The sequence below is a fragment of the Suillus discolor genome (genome assembly GCF_016758755.1).
Source record: "Suillus discolor strain FC423 chromosome Unknown F5147scaffold_19, whole genome shotgun sequence".
Classification (NCBI taxonomy): Eukaryota; Fungi; Basidiomycota; class Agaricomycetes; order Boletales; family Suillaceae; genus Suillus; species Suillus discolor.
In genome coordinates this window covers 44994-63669 of record NW_024541266.1, presented here as the reverse complement: position 1 = coordinate 63669, position 18676 = coordinate 44994, and the positions used below count along the sequence as shown (strand labels likewise).

General features: G+C 49.1%; 4 protein-coding genes across 4 annotated transcripts; 1 reads left to right on the top strand and 3 right to left on the bottom strand.

Moving 5' to 3' along the window:
* Window positions 1–4945: 4945 nt before the first annotated feature.
* F5147DRAFT_687346 (uncharacterized protein) lies at window positions 4946–7895 on the bottom strand. The gene is made up of 6 exons (XM_041436834.1): window positions 7608–7895; window positions 7416–7546; window positions 7302–7362; window positions 7131–7242; window positions 6064–7075; window positions 4946–6005 (listed from the first exon to the last, which is right to left on the bottom strand). The coding sequence occupies exons 1-6, from the start codon at window positions 7798–7800 to the stop codon at window positions 5190–5192; spliced, it is 2325 nt and encodes a 774-aa protein (XP_041294291.1). The 5' UTR covers window positions 7801–7895; the 3' UTR covers window positions 4946–5189.
* A 523-nt stretch (window positions 7896–8418) lies between these two features.
* Window positions 8419–9623, bottom strand: F5147DRAFT_105218 (Endonuclease/exonuclease/phosphatase). Its single transcript, XM_041428042.1, has 2 exons — window positions 8554–9623; window positions 8419–8504 (listed from the first exon to the last, which is right to left on the bottom strand). Exons 1-2 carry the CDS (start codon window positions 9500–9502, stop codon window positions 8500–8502), a joined length of 954 nt encoding a protein of 317 aa, XP_041294290.1. The 5' UTR covers window positions 9503–9623; the 3' UTR covers window positions 8419–8499.
* A 267-nt stretch (window positions 9624–9890) lies between these two features.
* On the bottom strand, window positions 9891–11429 carry F5147DRAFT_687339 (uncharacterized protein). The gene is given in 9 exon segments (XM_041436833.1): window positions 9891–9999; window positions 10050–10212; window positions 10232–10250; window positions 10298–10384; window positions 10440–10571; window positions 10625–10703; window positions 10739–10873; window positions 11013–11179; window positions 11231–11429. The coding sequence occupies 8 exon segments, from the start codon at window positions 11369–11371 to the stop codon at window positions 10145–10147; spliced, it is 828 nt and encodes a 275-aa protein (XP_041294289.1). The 5' UTR covers window positions 11372–11429; the 3' UTR covers window positions 9891–9999; window positions 10050–10144.
* A 1589-nt stretch (window positions 11430–13018) lies between these two features.
* On the top strand, window positions 13019–18642 carry F5147DRAFT_687334 (uncharacterized protein). The gene is made up of 6 exons (XM_041436832.1): window positions 13019–13919; window positions 13972–14206; window positions 14256–14747; window positions 14800–14906; window positions 14959–17044; window positions 17093–18642. The coding sequence occupies exons 1-6, from the start codon at window positions 13152–13154 to the stop codon at window positions 18343–18345; spliced, it is 4941 nt and encodes a 1646-aa protein (XP_041294288.1). The 5' UTR covers window positions 13019–13151; the 3' UTR covers window positions 18346–18642.
* Window positions 18643–18676: the final 34 nt, after the last annotated feature.

The following is an 18676-nucleotide window of genomic DNA, read 5'->3' as shown; positions in this document are numbered from 1 at the left end:
GATGAGCCGTCTTCGTCCGGTTGTACAGTCTGTATATCGGGCGCCATACAATGATACAAGTATACGGCACCCCATGCCCAAGCCTCTTATTGGTATCTGCATCACTAAAAACCACTAAGCATGATATGACAGTATTCACCTTATAAGTTGGGCGATGTCTGATTTCCCCTTATATGCCTATGTCGTGGTGTGTATAGCACCGGCTTAGATTTGTGATGTGTTACTTATCTTGTCTTTTGCCTTTTGTTTTGATGAATCAAATGTAAACCCATATCGACCGCTAATCTAGTGTTCCAAGTTCTACATTGCGCATCTACGACACGGGTCACATGATTGTGTGTTGATCTGTTTCTTCATCTAGCTTCTTGCTGATAAACCATTATAACCCCATGTTAGATTCCAAGCCAGTGTTCTAGCATCTACAACTTGAACAATACTGGACCTAGGCGAAAAAAGGGAACAGCCCGAACCCAACCTCGAGCTTATTGCCAAGTATATCAACACAGGCAGGCCGTCGCCGTCATCCTTCTCGTCCCTCAGGCCTCAACAACAACAACACGGCACGCCGGCACCAGCAAGCTCCGCCGAACGAAGACTTCCTCCCCTCCCTGTCATTCAACAAACAATGCAAGACTTCTCTGTCTCCTGTGTTGGACTCGAGCCCACTCTCGACGCTCGTTCTCATGATTCTCGCTCATTCACGTTCTCACTTGTCATCATCTGCATGGTGCATTTTTAAGCAATTTTTATTTATTTTACATATTACTTGATGTCTTCCTGCTTGTCTCGTCCATTTCCTCTCTCTCGTTCTCGTTCTCCTCCTTGTCTTCTTCCCTTCTGCTCTCGTCCATCGTCCGTATTCGTCTGAGCCACATCAGCAGTCGCTGACGTGTGCTGGGCGTTTGCGCATGGTGTTCGTGGCATTGGGAACGGCATGGTGGAGTTCAAGCATTGATTCAGCATGCGGACTGCGGCTTGCATGGGCCCAAGCCGGGCCGGGAACATCACTAATGTACGAGAGTCCAGGACTTCATATCAGTGTGACTTTGCTTCAAAGTGAACTGATACGGTCTGAGTTGTTAGTCATTTGTCCTGAACCGACGTCCAAAGTGGATAGTTTCAGTTCTCCGTTAGTCTTTGTTGTCTACCACTGACACCGAAGCTCGCAGCCTTACCCGGCTCCGACCCTGCTCCATTCCTCTTTTCCTATTTCGAAACACTCTGACTACCGGATCTCAAGATGAATGAGGTACAACTCCATTGGCAGAGGTCAAGACCTCAGTCACCGCTCGGCAAGCATATATTCTGGTCATTCATAAGTAAGGATCCGACTCTGACTTTATTTATAACCCCCACTATCGCCTACTCCGCCTCTAGTCACTCATTAACGCTACTTCCTTCAAGTTTCTCGAGTCTCCGTCCAGGGAGTCGTGCCGTATGGTATGGTTCGGCAACAAGCATTGTGGTCTATGTTTCTGTCTAAGGAACGCTGGTCTTCGACAATATGGCCAAAGTCGATCCCACATTCGAACTCGATCCTACATTCAAACTCGGTCCCATGGCCAACCTTTATTCCAAGGCCACAAACTGGATTCTATGGCCAGACTCGATCCCATCACATTCTATAGTACTGCGGCCTGCCAAATTCGATCTTATACCACCGAGCCCGATCCTATAACGCTGTACTTTATTCGAGTCCGTGATGCCTGGTGCGAATCCCCGCTTATGGACCACTATGTCTTGCTTTCGTTGGACTTCAAGACGCTCACAATATCTGTCGTGGTTACCCGCTGTCTGTTATTGTCAAATTCTTGCAGGTGGTGTTGACAATGAGATTGGGGTAGAGCACGTGTATTGTACCAAGCATTTTTGTATAACTCGCATACCATCCAATATGATTTCCTGGCCAATCAAGTATAAAACCCATAATATCATAATACCAGTATTTGAAGCAATTGTCTGTATGATGGTACAGATGGCAAGAATTTATATTTTTGTTACTTATTGGACAGGAGAGCCACTGTGCTAGAAATTCTACATGAGAAACACTTCGTTGAACATGTTTCATCACTTCAAAACAGTACTAGTATTTGTCACTACACGATTCATGACAATCATTGGTCATAGGGGATAGCGTTCTAAACACTTATATGCCTATATATCTCGCACTGTCATATTTTAGCCGAATATAGTTATTATCTACATGATAATGTGTATATAATGGTTTGTGGGGAACGGTGGGATTTAGTGATGGGCCTTAGCTTATCATGAATGCATGACGTCCCACCGTTGACAAGTCAATCAGGACTCCCTAAGTCTCCCTTGTGTTTCATGTCAGCCGTGACATCCGGCCAATACAGTACATATCCCAATAATGCATACGGTCGGGAGCCTGAAAATGCCATGCATTACCATGGATTTGCCATGGATATGCACGATGCTGGATGTCACACACTGTGACACCGTGTGACCTTGTCATAACCACAGTAGATAGTACATTCAAGTTGGTAAAATATTGATCTAATGGCGCCTGCTTTGCATTCTGTAGCTCCTCCCGTCACAACTGACCACAATAACTACAGAGTTGCTCTAAGGCTAACTGAGGATTAATATTGTAAGCAGGCGGTCTCAATTCGCTGACATAATGCGCTCAATTCTATGTTGTTGCCGTCGTCGTCGTCATCAGATTCAATCTCGATACGCTTAGCAGTTTTTTTGAGTAGGTTTATTGACAACTTTGCTCGGATTGAGACATTGTAAAGACCAAGTAAAGACTTTTTTGATATCTTATCTAGCATATTTTGCTGCTTATATTCACACATAGAACAATGCAGCCCCCATTAATAGTACCCAGACAATGCATATTACCCTCAAAAGTTCATGCATTATTCAGTATGAAGTTTTTAGTGCATAATGGCTGCGCCCACGATGGGACCCTGCCAAAGTCGATGCATTATCTAGGATATGCACAACTGGGATGTGCATTATTGGGATATGTACTGTATTAAGTAATAGGAACTTCAGAATTATTTAATTATTCCCGCTACCTTTAGGGAGTGGGTCTTATAGCTCGCTATTTTTCACGTTTTGGCGGTAGATTTCACGATTTCGTCGCCCCTCTCTTTCTCGCCCTAGATGGCAACTTTCGCCTTGGATGGTAACGAGGCTGTGTTGATCGATCGGTCTGCACTGCCTTTAGCTCTCGCCTGCTCGATCACCGCATCGCTGTCGATGCTTACACCCCTCTTGTGCTCTTACTATCATGACCTCGTTTATCGGCCGCTTTCCTACGGTCTCTGTCGTCTTCGATACTGATTCCAGTCGTTGTCTTGTATCTACTTCAGTTGCGCATGATCTCGGGTGCTGAATCCTGTGCATAATCTTTATTCTCGTGGCGCGTCTGGACTGCAAGGTGGTAGTACTTCATGGTTGAATATTTTGGTATCTTTCTGATGTTGTTTTGTGTTCCTAGCAACTTCGTGTATACATGGTGGCAATGCAAGCCATTTGCCAGAATCTGCTGTCAGTGGCCCTGTGGATTTATCCCAGTCTTCGTCCCTTGCAGGGGCAGGTTTATCGTCTTGCAGACGTTCAAAGTCTATTGTGCATGATATATTTTTTGCATCGTGTCGTTCGGGGGTCCGTTTGGGTCCTTTGTCGTCCGAAGTTGCGTTGCTCGAGCGGGCATGTGCTCTGCATGGTTTAGACCTTAGGGGGTCTTATCCCTTGCTCGAGTTGCAAATATCGTTGTTGCAACATCTACTCCACGGTGAATCTGCCGTTTCGGACATGCGCTCCAAGCATCATGATTACACTGCATGTCGTGAGGTCGCTGCAGGGTCTGGCATGCCTTCGAATTCAGCCGAGTTCATATTGGACGAGCGGACGTTTCTGCTATATCAGGCAGTGAACTTTGGTTTATTGCACAGAGTATTTGTAGCGATTTAGAGTGCACTCGTGCACATCCCAGGCAAAAAGCTATCAGTATTCTGAATATATTTCGTAGCCGAGGTGCATATGAGAGAGTGTCTAAATCATTTCAGTCATTGTTGTCTATATGTCCAAGTGTAGATGTCCTTGTTAAGGGTAAGCGATCTTACGCGTCGCGTGTTGACCAGTAGACGAGGATGTTCTGCAAGATATTGCTGATGGCGGTGTTGCTGATGACGAAGCTGCTTTGTCAGTAGACGACAATGGATTCCAAAGGCAAATCAGGTGCAAGACTATCGGTTACGATCTTTTGGGCTTCAGGAGATGTGTGTATGGGATTTTATCGCGCAAGTAAGAAAACAGAAAGTGAAACGATCGCGAGATGATGACAACACAAATTCACATGATCATGATGACACTGTTGGAGAGAGCTTGTCGATGATTTAGATGTTGATTCTTCGGATGTGGACAATGTTTGCGGTGTGAGTCCTGTCGAGAGTAAAGATAATAAGCCTATATATGATCGACAATTCAATTCGATGGAGGAGATTATGAATGTAAAGTCATACTCACGTCCCTCATTTGAACTGCGTGATAGTCATATTGAGAGTTTAACCCATCGCCTCGTCGTGCGTCACCCAGACAGACGTCGTGTCCCCATTCCGATAGGTCCTTCGTTGCCTAGATGAGATCGAGCTGAAGTTAGAGAGCGATATTGTCGAGTGATGCTCATCCTATTTAAATCGTGGACCACTGTTGACGTTCAATTGGAAAGAGTGACGAGTGAGTCCAAATCACTCAAAAAAACAATGACTTACAATGATTCCGAAGGTCTATCAGCTCAACGCACACACTATCCACATTTTGGATGAATCAAAGCTTGAAATCGAACCGTTGAGCACCCAGCCTAGCGGAGTTGACTTTGGAGTTTCGCAGTCAAAGTCGCGTGCGTCAGATGTGATGGCAGGAGTGCAACTAGGCAAAAGAGCAAGGGAGGAAGACAAAGAGGAGTAGATAATGGGATAACAGGATGTAATATTGCACATGTAGTTTGTATGAAATTGGCTGAAAAAACCGAATGCCGGAACAGGTAGCGGGTGTTGCCACTTTAGCTGGCCCTATAGCTTATTTAATAATGGGGTTCAGCGACGTTCACAGTATTATGTAATAAGATTTATAGTGCTGCGACAGCGGATCCATCAACATCAGAGAAAGACAAAACATGTATCCAGAAGCAAAAAAAAGAAGCACACATCACACTACCTCCGCACCATCCCAACACTCCGATTACTGATCCCCTGATCAAAACTACGCTTCCTCCGTCTCCCATTATCAACCGCAGACGACAAACCAGACTTCAGACTCGTAACACTTGCGTTCTTCGCATCCAACGAGAATGCTGCGCCGACAGCAGGCATGCTCAGTCTCCGTATCCAGCCCCTGGGCTTCTCAGGGCATAAGATAATAGGAGGCTCCGGAGGACGTAGGTCGCGAGGAGAGGGTGAAACATCTGGTGTTTTGTATCTAATGACGGAACACGTATCACAACCGCAAAATGGCGCGTGGTCTTTCGCAGGTAGAGGAGAAGACGGCTGTGAGCGTGACGGAGATTGAGATTTCCGTTGTGGTGAAGTCGAGTTCGGTGGAATGACGAGGTGTGAAGCGCTCTGTGAGCCGCGTTTGTACTGGAATGGTGTCGCATGAGGCACTCTGGGCGTGTCACTAGCATTGATAAGGTCGCCTCGTGCATCAAGAAAATGCATTCGATCGCGTTCGAAATCGCGCGTTTTCTGGTTGAGTTCTCGTTCGCGCTGTCGAAGCTCGCATTCTTTCTCCTTGAGCTCTAGTTCTACGAGCTGATCGATACGTTGTCTCCGCTTTCGAATATCTTCTTCGCCTTGAGGGATGTCACGGGTGGTTTGGAAAGCAGGAGGGTTCTGATCGACCACTTGTCTATCGGTCGGCGAACGTCGAGGAGTCGTGGGTTCATCTATAGGCTCATATCTAGAAGCGAGATCTGAAACGCTCATCGGCAAGCGCGGTACATCTTTCGGCGCCAGAGACAAAGGCTCGATCTCAATGCAAACAAAAATCAGCCCGGCACATCAAAGAATTAAATACACATCTACTCACCGTACGACTGTAACGATTGAGCAAAGCAGCAACAATACTCCCATTGCTCGTAGAACTATTGGTGCGCTCAGGCGTCTTCTTCGCAGCATCGATACTCCGGCTTTTGAATGCGCTGCGGCTTTCCACTGAAGCACAGAACTCGTGCTCTGAAGGAGGAGTATGTTCTAGTTGCTTGCTGTTGAGTGTTTTCTCGCTTGAAGTCGCTCGTGTAATCAGGGATAGTCGACCAAGTTTCACTTCCTCGCAGGACTGGGACTGCGTCTGTTCCAGGACCTTCTTCTCGCTACCAGTCAACATCCCCGGTCCAACTATTCCCTGTGCCATTCTCTGTTCGAGGTGATTATCAGAGTATCTATGCTGTAAAGAGGAAGGCGTAGTCTGTCCCCGAGACGCGGAATGCAACTTGAAATCAACGAGCACATGTTTATCAGAGAGCGTACTCTCGATCGGCTGTGGAGATTCCGATAATAGGACACGCTGTTGAGCTGGTTGAATTGGTCGGGGAACTTGTAAACTCTGCATTTGCGTTCTCTGGTGCTGCAGCTCTGCTTCGTTAGCAGCTAGAGGGATGGGGAAATGTGTCGGAGGGAAGGGGAACGCGCTGAGAGTCGTAATCGAGTTGATGGAGCCCTGGTTCTGGTCCTGCTCGTTGGAGCTGAATGGCGGGTGGGGACGTTCGAGGTTAGCGGGATTGGCTTGTGAAGGAAGGGGAAACGAAGTTTGGTATTCGTGTTTTCCAGGCGGGATGTTTTGACCCCATTCCGTTACACCCCGGGTTGGAAGTGGAGCTCGAGCAGGCGCAGGTAATATGTCTGGTAGGTCATCGGGTAAGGGACCTGTCCATGCGCCCTCGCAGAGAGCTCGCCATTCGCCAAGTGGACCAATAGACGGGGAGAATCGACGGATACTTTCACATGACCGCGCCCATTCTGCATCTGCAACTCTCGAGAGGCATGCTGCTATGCTATACGTAGTCGATGTATGCTGTTGCGTCACGAGCAGCGCATGATTACTGTCGATTGCACAGTCAAAACAAAAGTACTGCAATAGGCATACGTACAACTTACTATTTCTCCTGAGACATCTCAGGACCAAGCGTACTGAGCAGATTGACATAACGAGCGTGTTCTTCCCCAACATCGCGTGCGCTCTTCTTAGCCTTCTTCTCGTATGCCTGACCTTACAGGAACCGTTGAGACAACGCAAGCTAGAGCGAACGACAACATGATGTGACGTACCAGCTTGCTTTATACGAGCGTTTGAATCATCCATACGTTCGTCATGGGTTTTCTCTTCTTTCTTCAGTCAGTGAGTGAGCTAGGGCAGGGTGAAGTGAGGAACGTAATATGTACCGCGAGCTTCGTGAACCATTTTTTCATCTCTAAACTGATACTGCGACATTCCGTATCAGCTATCTTTGCAAACTTAGCATCGACATCGGAAAGAACGTCGAATATGCTTGCGCTAACGTTCAAAGCGTTGCCTGTGCAGCGCGCCGTTTCGTGAGACTTGGATTTGGGTTGAATTTTGGAAGGTAAACTTACCTGCGATCTCATTAGTGGTTTTGAGGGCAGCAGCTTCTTTGAGGGTTTTTGAGAGCTTCCTCTGTAGTGCGACGATAGCCCCTGCAGCTTCGCAGTAGTCAGTAAGCATGTTTACGAGTGTCTCCAACGTTCCGCATGATTTGTGGATGTCTTGCCGTTCTGCGGGCCGTGGGGAGGTGGTAAGGCTCGACATGGAGATCCGCTCGAGGTAGGGAAGTAGTATTTCAATTAAATGGAGACTTTACTCCTTGCTCGCTCGAGCTTGCCGTCCCGCATCGGTTATGCTAGTGAGAGATGATCATCGGACTTTGAATAAGGCTCAAGGCAAAAGAACATGTTACAGACAAATCCAAGACAGTGTGCTAGCATACAACATATTCTACAGTAAATCATGATAATTTGTTGGTCGTGTGAGGTCCAGCTAGAAAGCAGTGCATATGCGTGATGTAGTAAGTGACCCTGTGCGGGTCTGGAGATTCATGAGCAATTTAGTATGCATGAATGCAGGAGGGCAGGGGGCACGGACTAGTACTTAAAAGTGAGTGCCTGCTCCTTCCTTTCAATGGGTCCTGGTCCCGTCAGAATGTTGTTCTACACTCGGACTACATCTGTCAATGATCGCGAATTCCGCAAAGTAAGTGTATACCTTACCTCGATGACTTCATGCGCAGCAAGCTTCTCCAGGGCTTCCGTCTGGACCGAGAATTGGTACCAGGATGAAGTGGAATGATGTATTTACTACGTGGTGGTGAATGAGACACGAGTGGGTGCTAGTTACGGAACAGTCAGAAGCAAGCTAGGGTAAGAGAAGTGTGAACTTACGTCAAGCGAGCATGTTTCGATATTCCTTTGCTCTCTCAGTCCCTGCTGGATGTGCCCATGGTCCGATGGATCATACTGAACGTCTCATGAGAACTAGGACATGCCAGCGCCGAGAATACTGGACTTACATCTGAAGCGTCGGATGCGAAATATACGCATTGCACCTTGGTCAGCAGAGCATAATGGTCGCTGATCCACCTCCTCCGCGTCAGCTGCCCGTATTTCTTCCCAACAGCTATCTTCTTTGGGGTATCTACAAAGAAGCCTGGACGAGGCGTATAGACCAACTTGTCTAGTCTTCCTGGTGTAAGCGGAGAACGAGGTTGATACCCCCAAGTGAAGCCACCTTCATCGTCGCCGCCCCATGCATCCCACAAGCCGACAGATTCAACCAGTTCGGAGTCGTTGAGCGAAACAGCGTTAAAGTCTCCTCCAACGACTCCTCCAAACAGCCCATCATGTATCAAAGCATCAGCGACGAGCTTGAGTTGTTTCTCCCTGATAGGGGCGCCGTCGGGTAATGGGTCAAGGTGGGTGTTAGCAATTCGCAAGGTGACGACAGACTCGGGTGATGCGGGAGCTTGGGCTGTGTCCAGGAGACCGCTGAGCTTGACGTCTACGAAAATAGCGTGGTGCTGCGATTCAGAGCAGCTGAAATGAATGGAAGTTGACTTTGTGATGCGGAGGGAACGAGAGAGGAGGGTGACTGTGCCATACTTTGCGAGCTTAGGCCAGGCGTCTGTGGTTGAAGGAATGACGACGAAGAAATTCTGGACCCACTTGTTATTGAGAATGGTATTGAATGCAGTGGTTAGGACGCCTTGGAGGAGGATCGAGCACGGTTCAGGACGTCTGCGGTTTGTCCTGCACTTGAAGACCTGGTGCTGGATATAGGAGAGAGCAGCGTCTAGGCGAAGGTCTGGTTCTGGCCTCATACAATCAACGTTCCATGATACAACACGGATGAAGCTGGGCATGTGTTCTCCGGCTCTATCTTGACTCGGACCTGGAAGCCATTGTTTCGATTCAGCGGTGTAATGCACTGGTTGGATGTCTCGATGAGCGTCAGCCATGGCCCTCCTTCGACACCTGGCATATGCAGATGAATATGTAGGCTATACTTGTCGGTCAAGCGTCAATGGCACAGCCAATCATAATACTACGAATAAGCCGATCAACAACCGTAGACTAAGTACAACAAATATAGATGGTCAAGCAAGTTCATTGAAAGCACATTCAGACTTGGCGCTTATTCTCACGAGGCTTGCAACACTTATTTCCGTTCATTATATCGTCGCGGCCTTGACCGAACTGGAAATCACGATAGAAACGAATCAAATTCGAGTCTTTGTTTGGAAGTCCAGAAAGATAAGACATTATACGACAAGAGGAACACATGCAAGAACACCATCACGAACAGTACCTCCACAAGCCCAGCGTTGACAGATACTGCCATGATGGCGTGCGCCAAAGCTTTCTCCTTTTCACCAACAAGTTGGCATTGAGCTCTTCCTCGAGAGCGAGAAATTCATTCGTGATGAAATGGAACACTCGACTCAAGATCGAGCGGCTACATCCAGCATAAATATCAACCCCAACCAAATGATGAATGATACTGACATAAACCAATATACCCACAGGTTTTTTGTTAAAACGTGGAAGGCAATCATACGACCGTATAGTAGTGACATATTCAGCCTGAGAATCGATCGAGCCTAAAGGTCCTTGACTTGGTCCTCAAGCCAGTTCCACAGCTCTGAAGCCTGCTGTGGGTCCTGCGCGTCTGTGTGTGTTCCCAATACGCGCCCATGGAACAAGATACTGTCCAGGATATAAGTTCGAGTTCATTCATGAGAGAAGAGGTTAACCTTTCCATTAAGATTCGCTCCTTCCGCAGTGGTTCCAGCATATAACTGCGTGAGCGCGCCAAGTGATACATCATGGAAGATTATGCTCTGCAAATATCGAACAATTAGCATCTGGAAGGTTGAATGATACGTGATAATACACGGATATCATTTTGGAAAAGGAGTCATCATAACGGCCAAGCTCTGTCTTGATACCACCAGGGTTGAGTGCTGTTGAGACTATACCTCGGTTGCCATATCGTTTAGCTACCTCAGCTGCAAATAAAATGTTGCCCTTTGCACACAGGATTTTAGCAAAGGAGTTGATACAATGGAGACAAAACTTACCATTTTGCTTTGGCCATAGAGATTCTTGACGGTCTTATGTTTCATTGCGGGAGAGTCCTTGAACGTGTTGTAGTCTAGACTACCGAACCAGTGGGCGTTAGAAGCTGTGTTCACAATGCGTGCAGTTCCATCAGCAGAAGTGCAGGCATAACAATGTTCGTGAAGTAGAAGTGACCAAGGACATTTGTGCCAAATTGCAGGTCATAACCGTCGTCCGTCAACATCTCTATAGGAGGAGCCATTACCCCACTGAGCAACATGTGAGTGGACGGTGAGACGACAAGTCAGACAACACTCGCGCGTTGTTGAATAGGACGTGCAGTACGGGTTCTCTCCTGAAGTGAAGTGTCAGTCGTCTCGTTGCTCAACAAATGCAGTGCAAGCGTACTGCAAAAGCTCTTCTCCAGAAGCCTTGATGGACTTCAAGTTTGCCAAGTTGAGTTGCAAGAAACACGCTTCTTTTCCGGTGCTCTCTTTTAGGTCGCGAATAGCGTTTTCACCCTTGGCCTTGTCGCGACAAGCAACGTAAACCTTGGCATTTTTTGTGAGGAGGACCTAACCACGAAAAGCGTCAGCATGAGGCAGATACGACGATGGGAGACAGACTCTGGCGGTCTCTTTGCCTATCCCTGAATTAGCACCGGTGACGAGAACAACCTTTCCGGACATGTCTGGGACATCAGATGCGTGAAACTTTGTTGACGGAGGATAAGTCTCGCGAATGTAGGCTGACCAGATGTGACCCATAATGACTTCAAGTGCACGTGGTTACTTTGGGGGTGAAGCTTATCGTTCGATAGATACCTTACCCGCTCCATAAATGATTCATAGTCTATATATAGACACGCTCCGCAGTGAATTTACTCTCACGATCATATGATCTCTCATAGTAACATGTCGCTTCTTCCGCACGCGGGTATGCTGCATTGTAATGCATTTGATTTCTGCACTTGGAAAGATCAATTCCGTCCCATCTATATCAATCTCACAATCCAGACAATATCGTACTCCAGCCGTTGATCGGACTCGCAAATTGCAGAACCACAGTCATTTGCAGGCTCAGCGCTCAGCATCGGAGACAAGGGTAGCAAGAGAAAATATCCCCCATACAGGCTGGCCCGTGTCACGGTGGGAGCCGTATAGCAGGAAGTCATGGACGCTGGTACCCAAGCACCCCTTCCTCGCACGGCACGTGTGTTCCTCAGTGCCATCGCAGAACCAAATTCTAGCATTTTGCAATTTCCTTCTCCAAGTCATGTGCGGACCGTCGTTCAGCTCACACAAAATATAAAGAGAGGATAATGATCTGGCAGCGGATGGCTGCCAGTGTGCCGGAAGCGTGATGTACCCCACGACAGAAAGCTCTTGCTTATTACCCTCCACCCCTGGCCAATCAATGCTGTCGAATTGAGGTCTGACAAGTCATGCGCTAGCACTACTAGAGAGCGAGGGAATGAACCAAGTCTGCTGAGTGCAGAGCAAAGTCTCTATTGTTCCTGTCATCTCGACGAATTTGCAGGATGCTGTGGTGTTTATCTATCTGCTGTATGCTGCATGGCCGGACCATGGGGTTCCGAGGATGAAGACCGCTACTAGTCAGCTCACAGGCGGTGACAGCCTGTTGAACTTGCACGGACTGGGCAGCTGAGCCGCAGCTCACATGCACAGGCGAACAGGAGCGCACAGGCGAACTTCTATGAGACTACGACCGTCTGCCATGCCTATGTATATCATAGAACATCGATGATACTGCTGGTTCGTTCCACTGCGTCTTTAAACCTTCGAATCGTACCATTCCTAGATTCCAATACGTTCGCAGTTTTCAACTATGGGTAAACGTCGTGCCATCGTTATTTAATCAACCTAAATGAAACGGAACTGAGCCATTCGACGATTCACGAGCCCAATCTTCATTTGCAGGTCGCCGTCGAAGCGCCATATCGGTCATATCGGTTATCATCGTGTGCTCATGACGAACGTACGTCTGCTCTCGTCATCGAGATATGAATGTGACATTCATTTATACTTTAGCCCCTCACGGACATGTCCTCGGGAGAAGCAAGCTCTTGCACTATTGGAGTAAGTAAGTCAATTCTTGGACGTTGTTCGGTTACATGCAGTCACATGGGATGGGACCCTAGATGATGGAGACCAAATGGTTGGTTACAAAGTCTGTGTCTTTCTGGAAATTAGAGGTCCTTCTTTTCACTGTGGTATAGAAGATAGGCTTGCCAACTTGATATTGACGATTTGATCGAGTTCATGTGCCTGGTGCAGACGATTATCACCCCGTGTCGTCGTCACGATTAGGTCGGTCACGTATGTTTTGAGAAACGTTGTGGTTTTCGAGGCTATGCTGCTCAGAGCACGTGCACTTATGAAGCGATGCGCCTTCCCAACCAAAGCAAGCCGGTTTCCCCATGTATTTTTGTTCGAATCAGAGAAGGTTTATAATAATTCGTGGGTTGGCGTCTATTGTAACTTTTTGAGATCGACCTGTATTCCAGGGAGTGGACTTTGTCGGTTTATGGCACTATCTATGAGCTCAGGCTCAAGTAGTCCTCAATGGGATAACCGTCATCGTGGCTTTATTTCTCCCGCTGAACTACAACAGCTCAGACAAGCTAGTCCAGGCAGAGGAACCGATCTACACGAGTTTCACGCACGACAACCTGCAACAACTCCTCCAGGCGACAACAACAACCCTAGCGCTGGAGCAGTAACATTGACAACTCAACAGGAGGACCAGTCGGTCTCGAGACCTGCTCAACAACAATCAGTCGCTAATACAATGTCACACCTTCGCACTTCGTCTTTCTTTTCTTTTCGAAAACAGTTGCCGCATTCAAGTGACGCGAGTACCGATCACCAGCAGCAATCTAACCGACGCCCAAGCACCGGCGCACAAGACCGCGACTTCGCACCACAAAACAACCAACAGCGCGCTCAAACAATGGGTCCAATGCGCTCCTCGCCAGAGAAGCAGGATGACCAAGAGTCTGACACGGCTTTAGCAGCCCGCAGAGATTCTTCAGCTGTTCCCCCTCTTCATCCTGAAATACGCTCCATTGTTCAGCTCACTGTCGCGCATGCCCGAAAGGTCTACTTCAGCGGCCCACTAGTAAAACGCGTACAGCGCCAGCCGGATGGCCAACGTCCCAAAGATGATGGATGGTTCGACATCTGGGCACAACTTAGCGGCACAACGTTGAGCATATGGGACATGAAGGAGATCGAAGAAGCAAGCAAGAAGGGCCTTGAGGTGCCTCCTACGTATGTGAATATCACGGATGCCGTGAGTCCATTCCACTGTCCTTCTATGCTAGTGGTGATGACGCTGGCTGTAGTTTGTTCACGTACTAGGTTCAGTGACTGGCCCCGCCGAGGGTCCAGATCAACCGCGGAAGACATATATGAACGTCTTCACTCTCAACACGGCAGGCTCTAATTTGCTTTTATTCAGTTGTCCGTCAGCATCGGCATTGGAGTCATGGGCAACAGCTCTACGATTATCTGCTTGGGAAAAGTCTCGTCTCGAAGAAATGTACACTGCCCATTTGATACGTATAACATTGCTTGAAGGTCAGTTGTCTCACTAGAGTATGTTCGACACTGACGTCATGTTTCTCAGGCAAAGACACCCGTACAACACTCGTCCGTGGCCGCATGGAAGGGTGGGTGCTCATACGTGTTGCTGGGCAAACAGACTGGAAACGCATGTGGATGGTCATATCTGGGTCGCAAACTTTGTACACCGAACCTGGAGCCCCGTCTACTACCACTGGCACCACACCTACTCCCAAGAAACGCATGTCGAATCTCTTCTCGCGTGATCACTCCCCTGAACCTCTACCAATGAAGCCTTTGCTTGCACTTTATGCATCTCCTAGGCCAAGGGACAAGAAGCACCCCCTTCTTACACTCAGGGAGGTTTCACAGGCGTTTGCAGTGTACCCAGAGCGCCCGGAGTTGATCAACCGCAGCACACTCATGAAAATTGAGGGTCTAATTGGTGACGAGGAAACGGCGGGCACGATGAAACGAAGGGAGGGGTGGTTGCTTATTATGCCTGAGCTTGAAGCAGGGAATACACAAGCATCCGAGATGCTCAAGTGGCTTGTTGGTGAGTAGACTGTTTCAGTCGCCCAGACCATGATGACTCACCATTTATTCAGCGCTTCATGACGCCTTTGAGCTATACGGACGTCCGAAAGTGTACACCTGGGACCCTCGTGATCCAGTTTCGCTGATGTTTGCTTATCCAGTCAATCCTGGGAGAGACGTGAGTGCAAGTTGTTTCTCAGCACAAAGTCTACTAATTTATTGGATGATAGCTGTTGTTCCTTGATCGTGAAGTTGCAGAGTCTATGGACCCACGTGACGACCGTACCTCTGCTATTCGCAATCGTCTTTTAAATATCCTCCACTCACGTATGCCTGGACTGCGTGCCGTATCTGCGCCACCCCCCCTGCCACCCATTGGTCTAGGTGTTGATCCTAATCGCCCACAACAGCAACAGCCGTCACAAGATGTTACTCAGCCCCGATCACAAACTCAGGATGGTCAACCTGTTGACGCCCCCCAGCTCCCCACGATCAATTTCGACTTGCGCTCGCCACCAGACCTCACTGTTGGTCACGCTCTCTCCCCCATCACGGAACGGAGCGCAACGCGTGAAACGCTTCCGGATTTCCCTCGTACGCAAAGCCGTTCGATGTCGAATGAGCACAACGAGCCTGAGTCGATGATGATAAGCAGCTCGTCGATGTCGAGTGGGAAGCCAGATTCGGTGGGACGGTCGATGAGCAACGGGCATCAGGATTTTATGTCGCGTTCCATGTCCGAGCACAGCCAGTCGCAGATGCTTACTTCGTTGAACCCTGTCCTAGAGAACATACCTGGGTCAATCACAGGTCCCCCACCGACTGGAAGCCCTCCTCCTACCTTGCGTTCCGACTCAAAGCTTACATCGAGCTTGGAGACTGCACATATGAGGAACACAGAGCCATCAACAGTTGCGAGTGTAGATGTTGGCGGGTTCAAACTTCCTCTTACGCCTGAGTCTCCTGGGTCACCTACATTTTCTACGAGCTCGACAAGTCCTAGTTCAGGAAATGGTAGGCCTACTTCGCCAGGAATGTTGTTGTCCTCCCTTGTTGCACCTGTGCCCATCAGATCACCGGCTTCGAGAACTCCCCCTCCTGGCTCGCCCCTTTCATGTCTCACATCGCCTTACTCTCCCAAAGGGAAGGATAAAGAGTTACCTTCTATTCAAGATGTACAGGATGTTCTACAGCTACCGCCTCGAGCACTGTCTCCGCCTCACCCATTTATAACGCAGCATAATACAGGCTCACCGCCCTTGCCTCCCAAAGCCAAGTTATCAAACTCAACACCGCGGGCGCCTGTTTCTGTAGCAACAGTTCCTGTTGCCCCCGCACAGCCCCCAGTACAAGACAGTCAGAGTATCTTTTCAGACGCTCTCTTCTTCATGCAGCAATTCGACGAAAAGCCCCCAAACCCGCCGCGACGTGTCCCAACCACCATTTCTGAAGCCTCAAATTCCGAAGAGAGCTCAGTGTCTGACAACCCATTGCACCCGCGTCGGGAAACGCCGATGTCATTTTCGGAGCTGGGAAGGACGGAAGCTAATATTAGCGAACACAGCATGATTGGCTCGCGCCCTTCTCTCGGCCGTAAGCCGTCCGGTGCACGTGTCCAACCTATTTCTAGCCGAGGCCCAAATGTGGAAGCCATCACCTCAATTTCCTCACCTTCTTTAGAGTACGTTCACGTCCAGGCCATGACGGATTCGCAACAGAAGATCATCCAAAAGCAGAACAGCGGCGACGAAGTTAATGTAGATGCGCTTGCTGCGTTGTCTTTCCTTGATGGTACATCTGATGTCGCACCCCCGCCTGCAACTACATCCCAGCCGCCGCTGATAGAACAAGACGTGTCGTCAGAGCCTACTGTCGAAGGTAGTGCTGCATCTGAGAGCTCGGAGGGCGTTACGCAGTACAGGTCGTCATTTGCTCCGTCAAAGCAGGCTGCACAACGAAAGGCGCGTGCACAGGCGCAGCATCAGGCAGTGCTTCACAAGCCTGGGAGAGCGAACGGGAAGCGTGTCAAACCTGGGAACAGGGTCTCTGGATGGAATGAGAGCAGTGAGGAAGAAGAGGAGGAAGAGGAAGAAGAGGATGACGAAGATGCTGATTCTGATGAGGAATCCCCTTCGACTTTGGAGAGCAAGAAGCCGGCTCCTGTCCCGCCAGTACCGGTTCCGGCTGTTAGACCTCTGCGTCCCGGTAGTGCAGGGCGTGCTGTGACACCTGGAGAACAAGCAACGGACGCGAATCCCTACGCGCAGTTACGACATCCTCGTAATCTGCCGCCTGTTCCGAGGCCGCTGACACAAGGTCAGCATACCTTTCTTTTGTTGAATGTCCTGAGCTGATGATCTACAGGCGGTGTGTCAGATGAGTATATGAACGCCATGCCACCACCTCGGCGACTCGCTTCCGATCAGCACATGCGAACACCAGATGATGCCCCTCACCTGCGTCCACAGTCTGAATATACTTCCCAAGTCCTTCGTCCACAAGCGGACTTTAACCAACACGGTGCCGCTCGTCAAAACATTTGGACACAGGTTCTTGATCCTGGTCGTACGCCCGGTTCTCATCCTCAACCTGAAACTCCTTCACATCAACGAGACCCTTTCATCCAGTTGGAACCTGCTTCCCAATCCATGACAAAAGCTTTCACTCCTCACGGTCTGCTATCTGCTGGGATGCAGGACAAGCAGGACCGATCTGCCAAGAGACAAGAAGAGCTTGCGCGGGAAACTGGTGCTTCACTCATCAACGTTCCTAATAAACCACCACCACCTCAGACGGGTCTCTTGGGTGCGATCACTGCTCATGAACGCGAGCGTAAACGTGAAGGTGGCGTTGGTGCTGCTTTGACGGAGCGTGAGCGCGAAAAAAGGATGGCTGAAGAGCGGCAACGCAAGATTGACGACTTCCAACGCAATCAACTGGAGATGCAGGGCATGTATGGAGGTGGCCAACAGTACCCGAACATGATGGCCAACCCAATGATGGCCAATCCTATGATGATGGGCCTGAACCCAATGATGACTGGTGGGAACCCGATGATGGTTGGTGCCAACCCCATGATGAACGGTGCCAACCCCATGATGACCGGTGGATATATGGGTTATCCGGGTATGATGCCAGGATTTAGCAATCCGCAATTCTTTGCACAGCAGGCAGCGCAAGCTGCTTACCAACAAGCTATGATGGCATATTCCTCTGCCGGGTCACATGTCGGCGATGGCATGCACCCCACGCCCATGAACCCCATGATGACCGGCGGCGGGATGGGCTACGATCCTCGGATGTCGATGATGGGCATGCCGATGATGGGCAACCCCTTGGGCATGAATCATATGGGCGGAGGTATGGGGATGGGGATGGGAGGCGGTGGCATAGCAGGTGGTGGTATGGGAGGCATGGGAAGTATGGGCATGCAGATGACAGGTGGTTCGGCGTTCGACGCACGGTATTCTCCAGCTAATATGGAAGACCTTCGTCCTCCCGGCTCGCTCGCGCAGGGTCAGCGCAATGGCCACAGTTCGTCCCGGAACAGCTCGGCTGGTCAAGGATCGCCCGCCGGACCACGCCCCGTCGATGCCCGCGACAACCCGAAAAATTGATCTGCGGTCTCTTACTTCTACACTTCTCATTTAGGCATCTCTCCTTCTCAGTCAGGCGTGCAATGACAGTTAATTCAATCGCGCCTTTTTTACGAAGTTTACGACCATAAAATGCCTTTTGCCTAGTTTATCACTTTTCATACCTACATTTTTCATGGACTTGGTCATATCAAGTTATCTTCCGCATCGTTATATCTGGGACCCTGAAGAGATTGTTACGGTAGTTTCAGGTGTTTCTTAAATTGCTTTTTACTGGTGAACATTGTGCAAAGGAATTCGAGTCAGCGGATGCAATCATATTCGGCCCACGTGAACCAATTACTCGGATCAG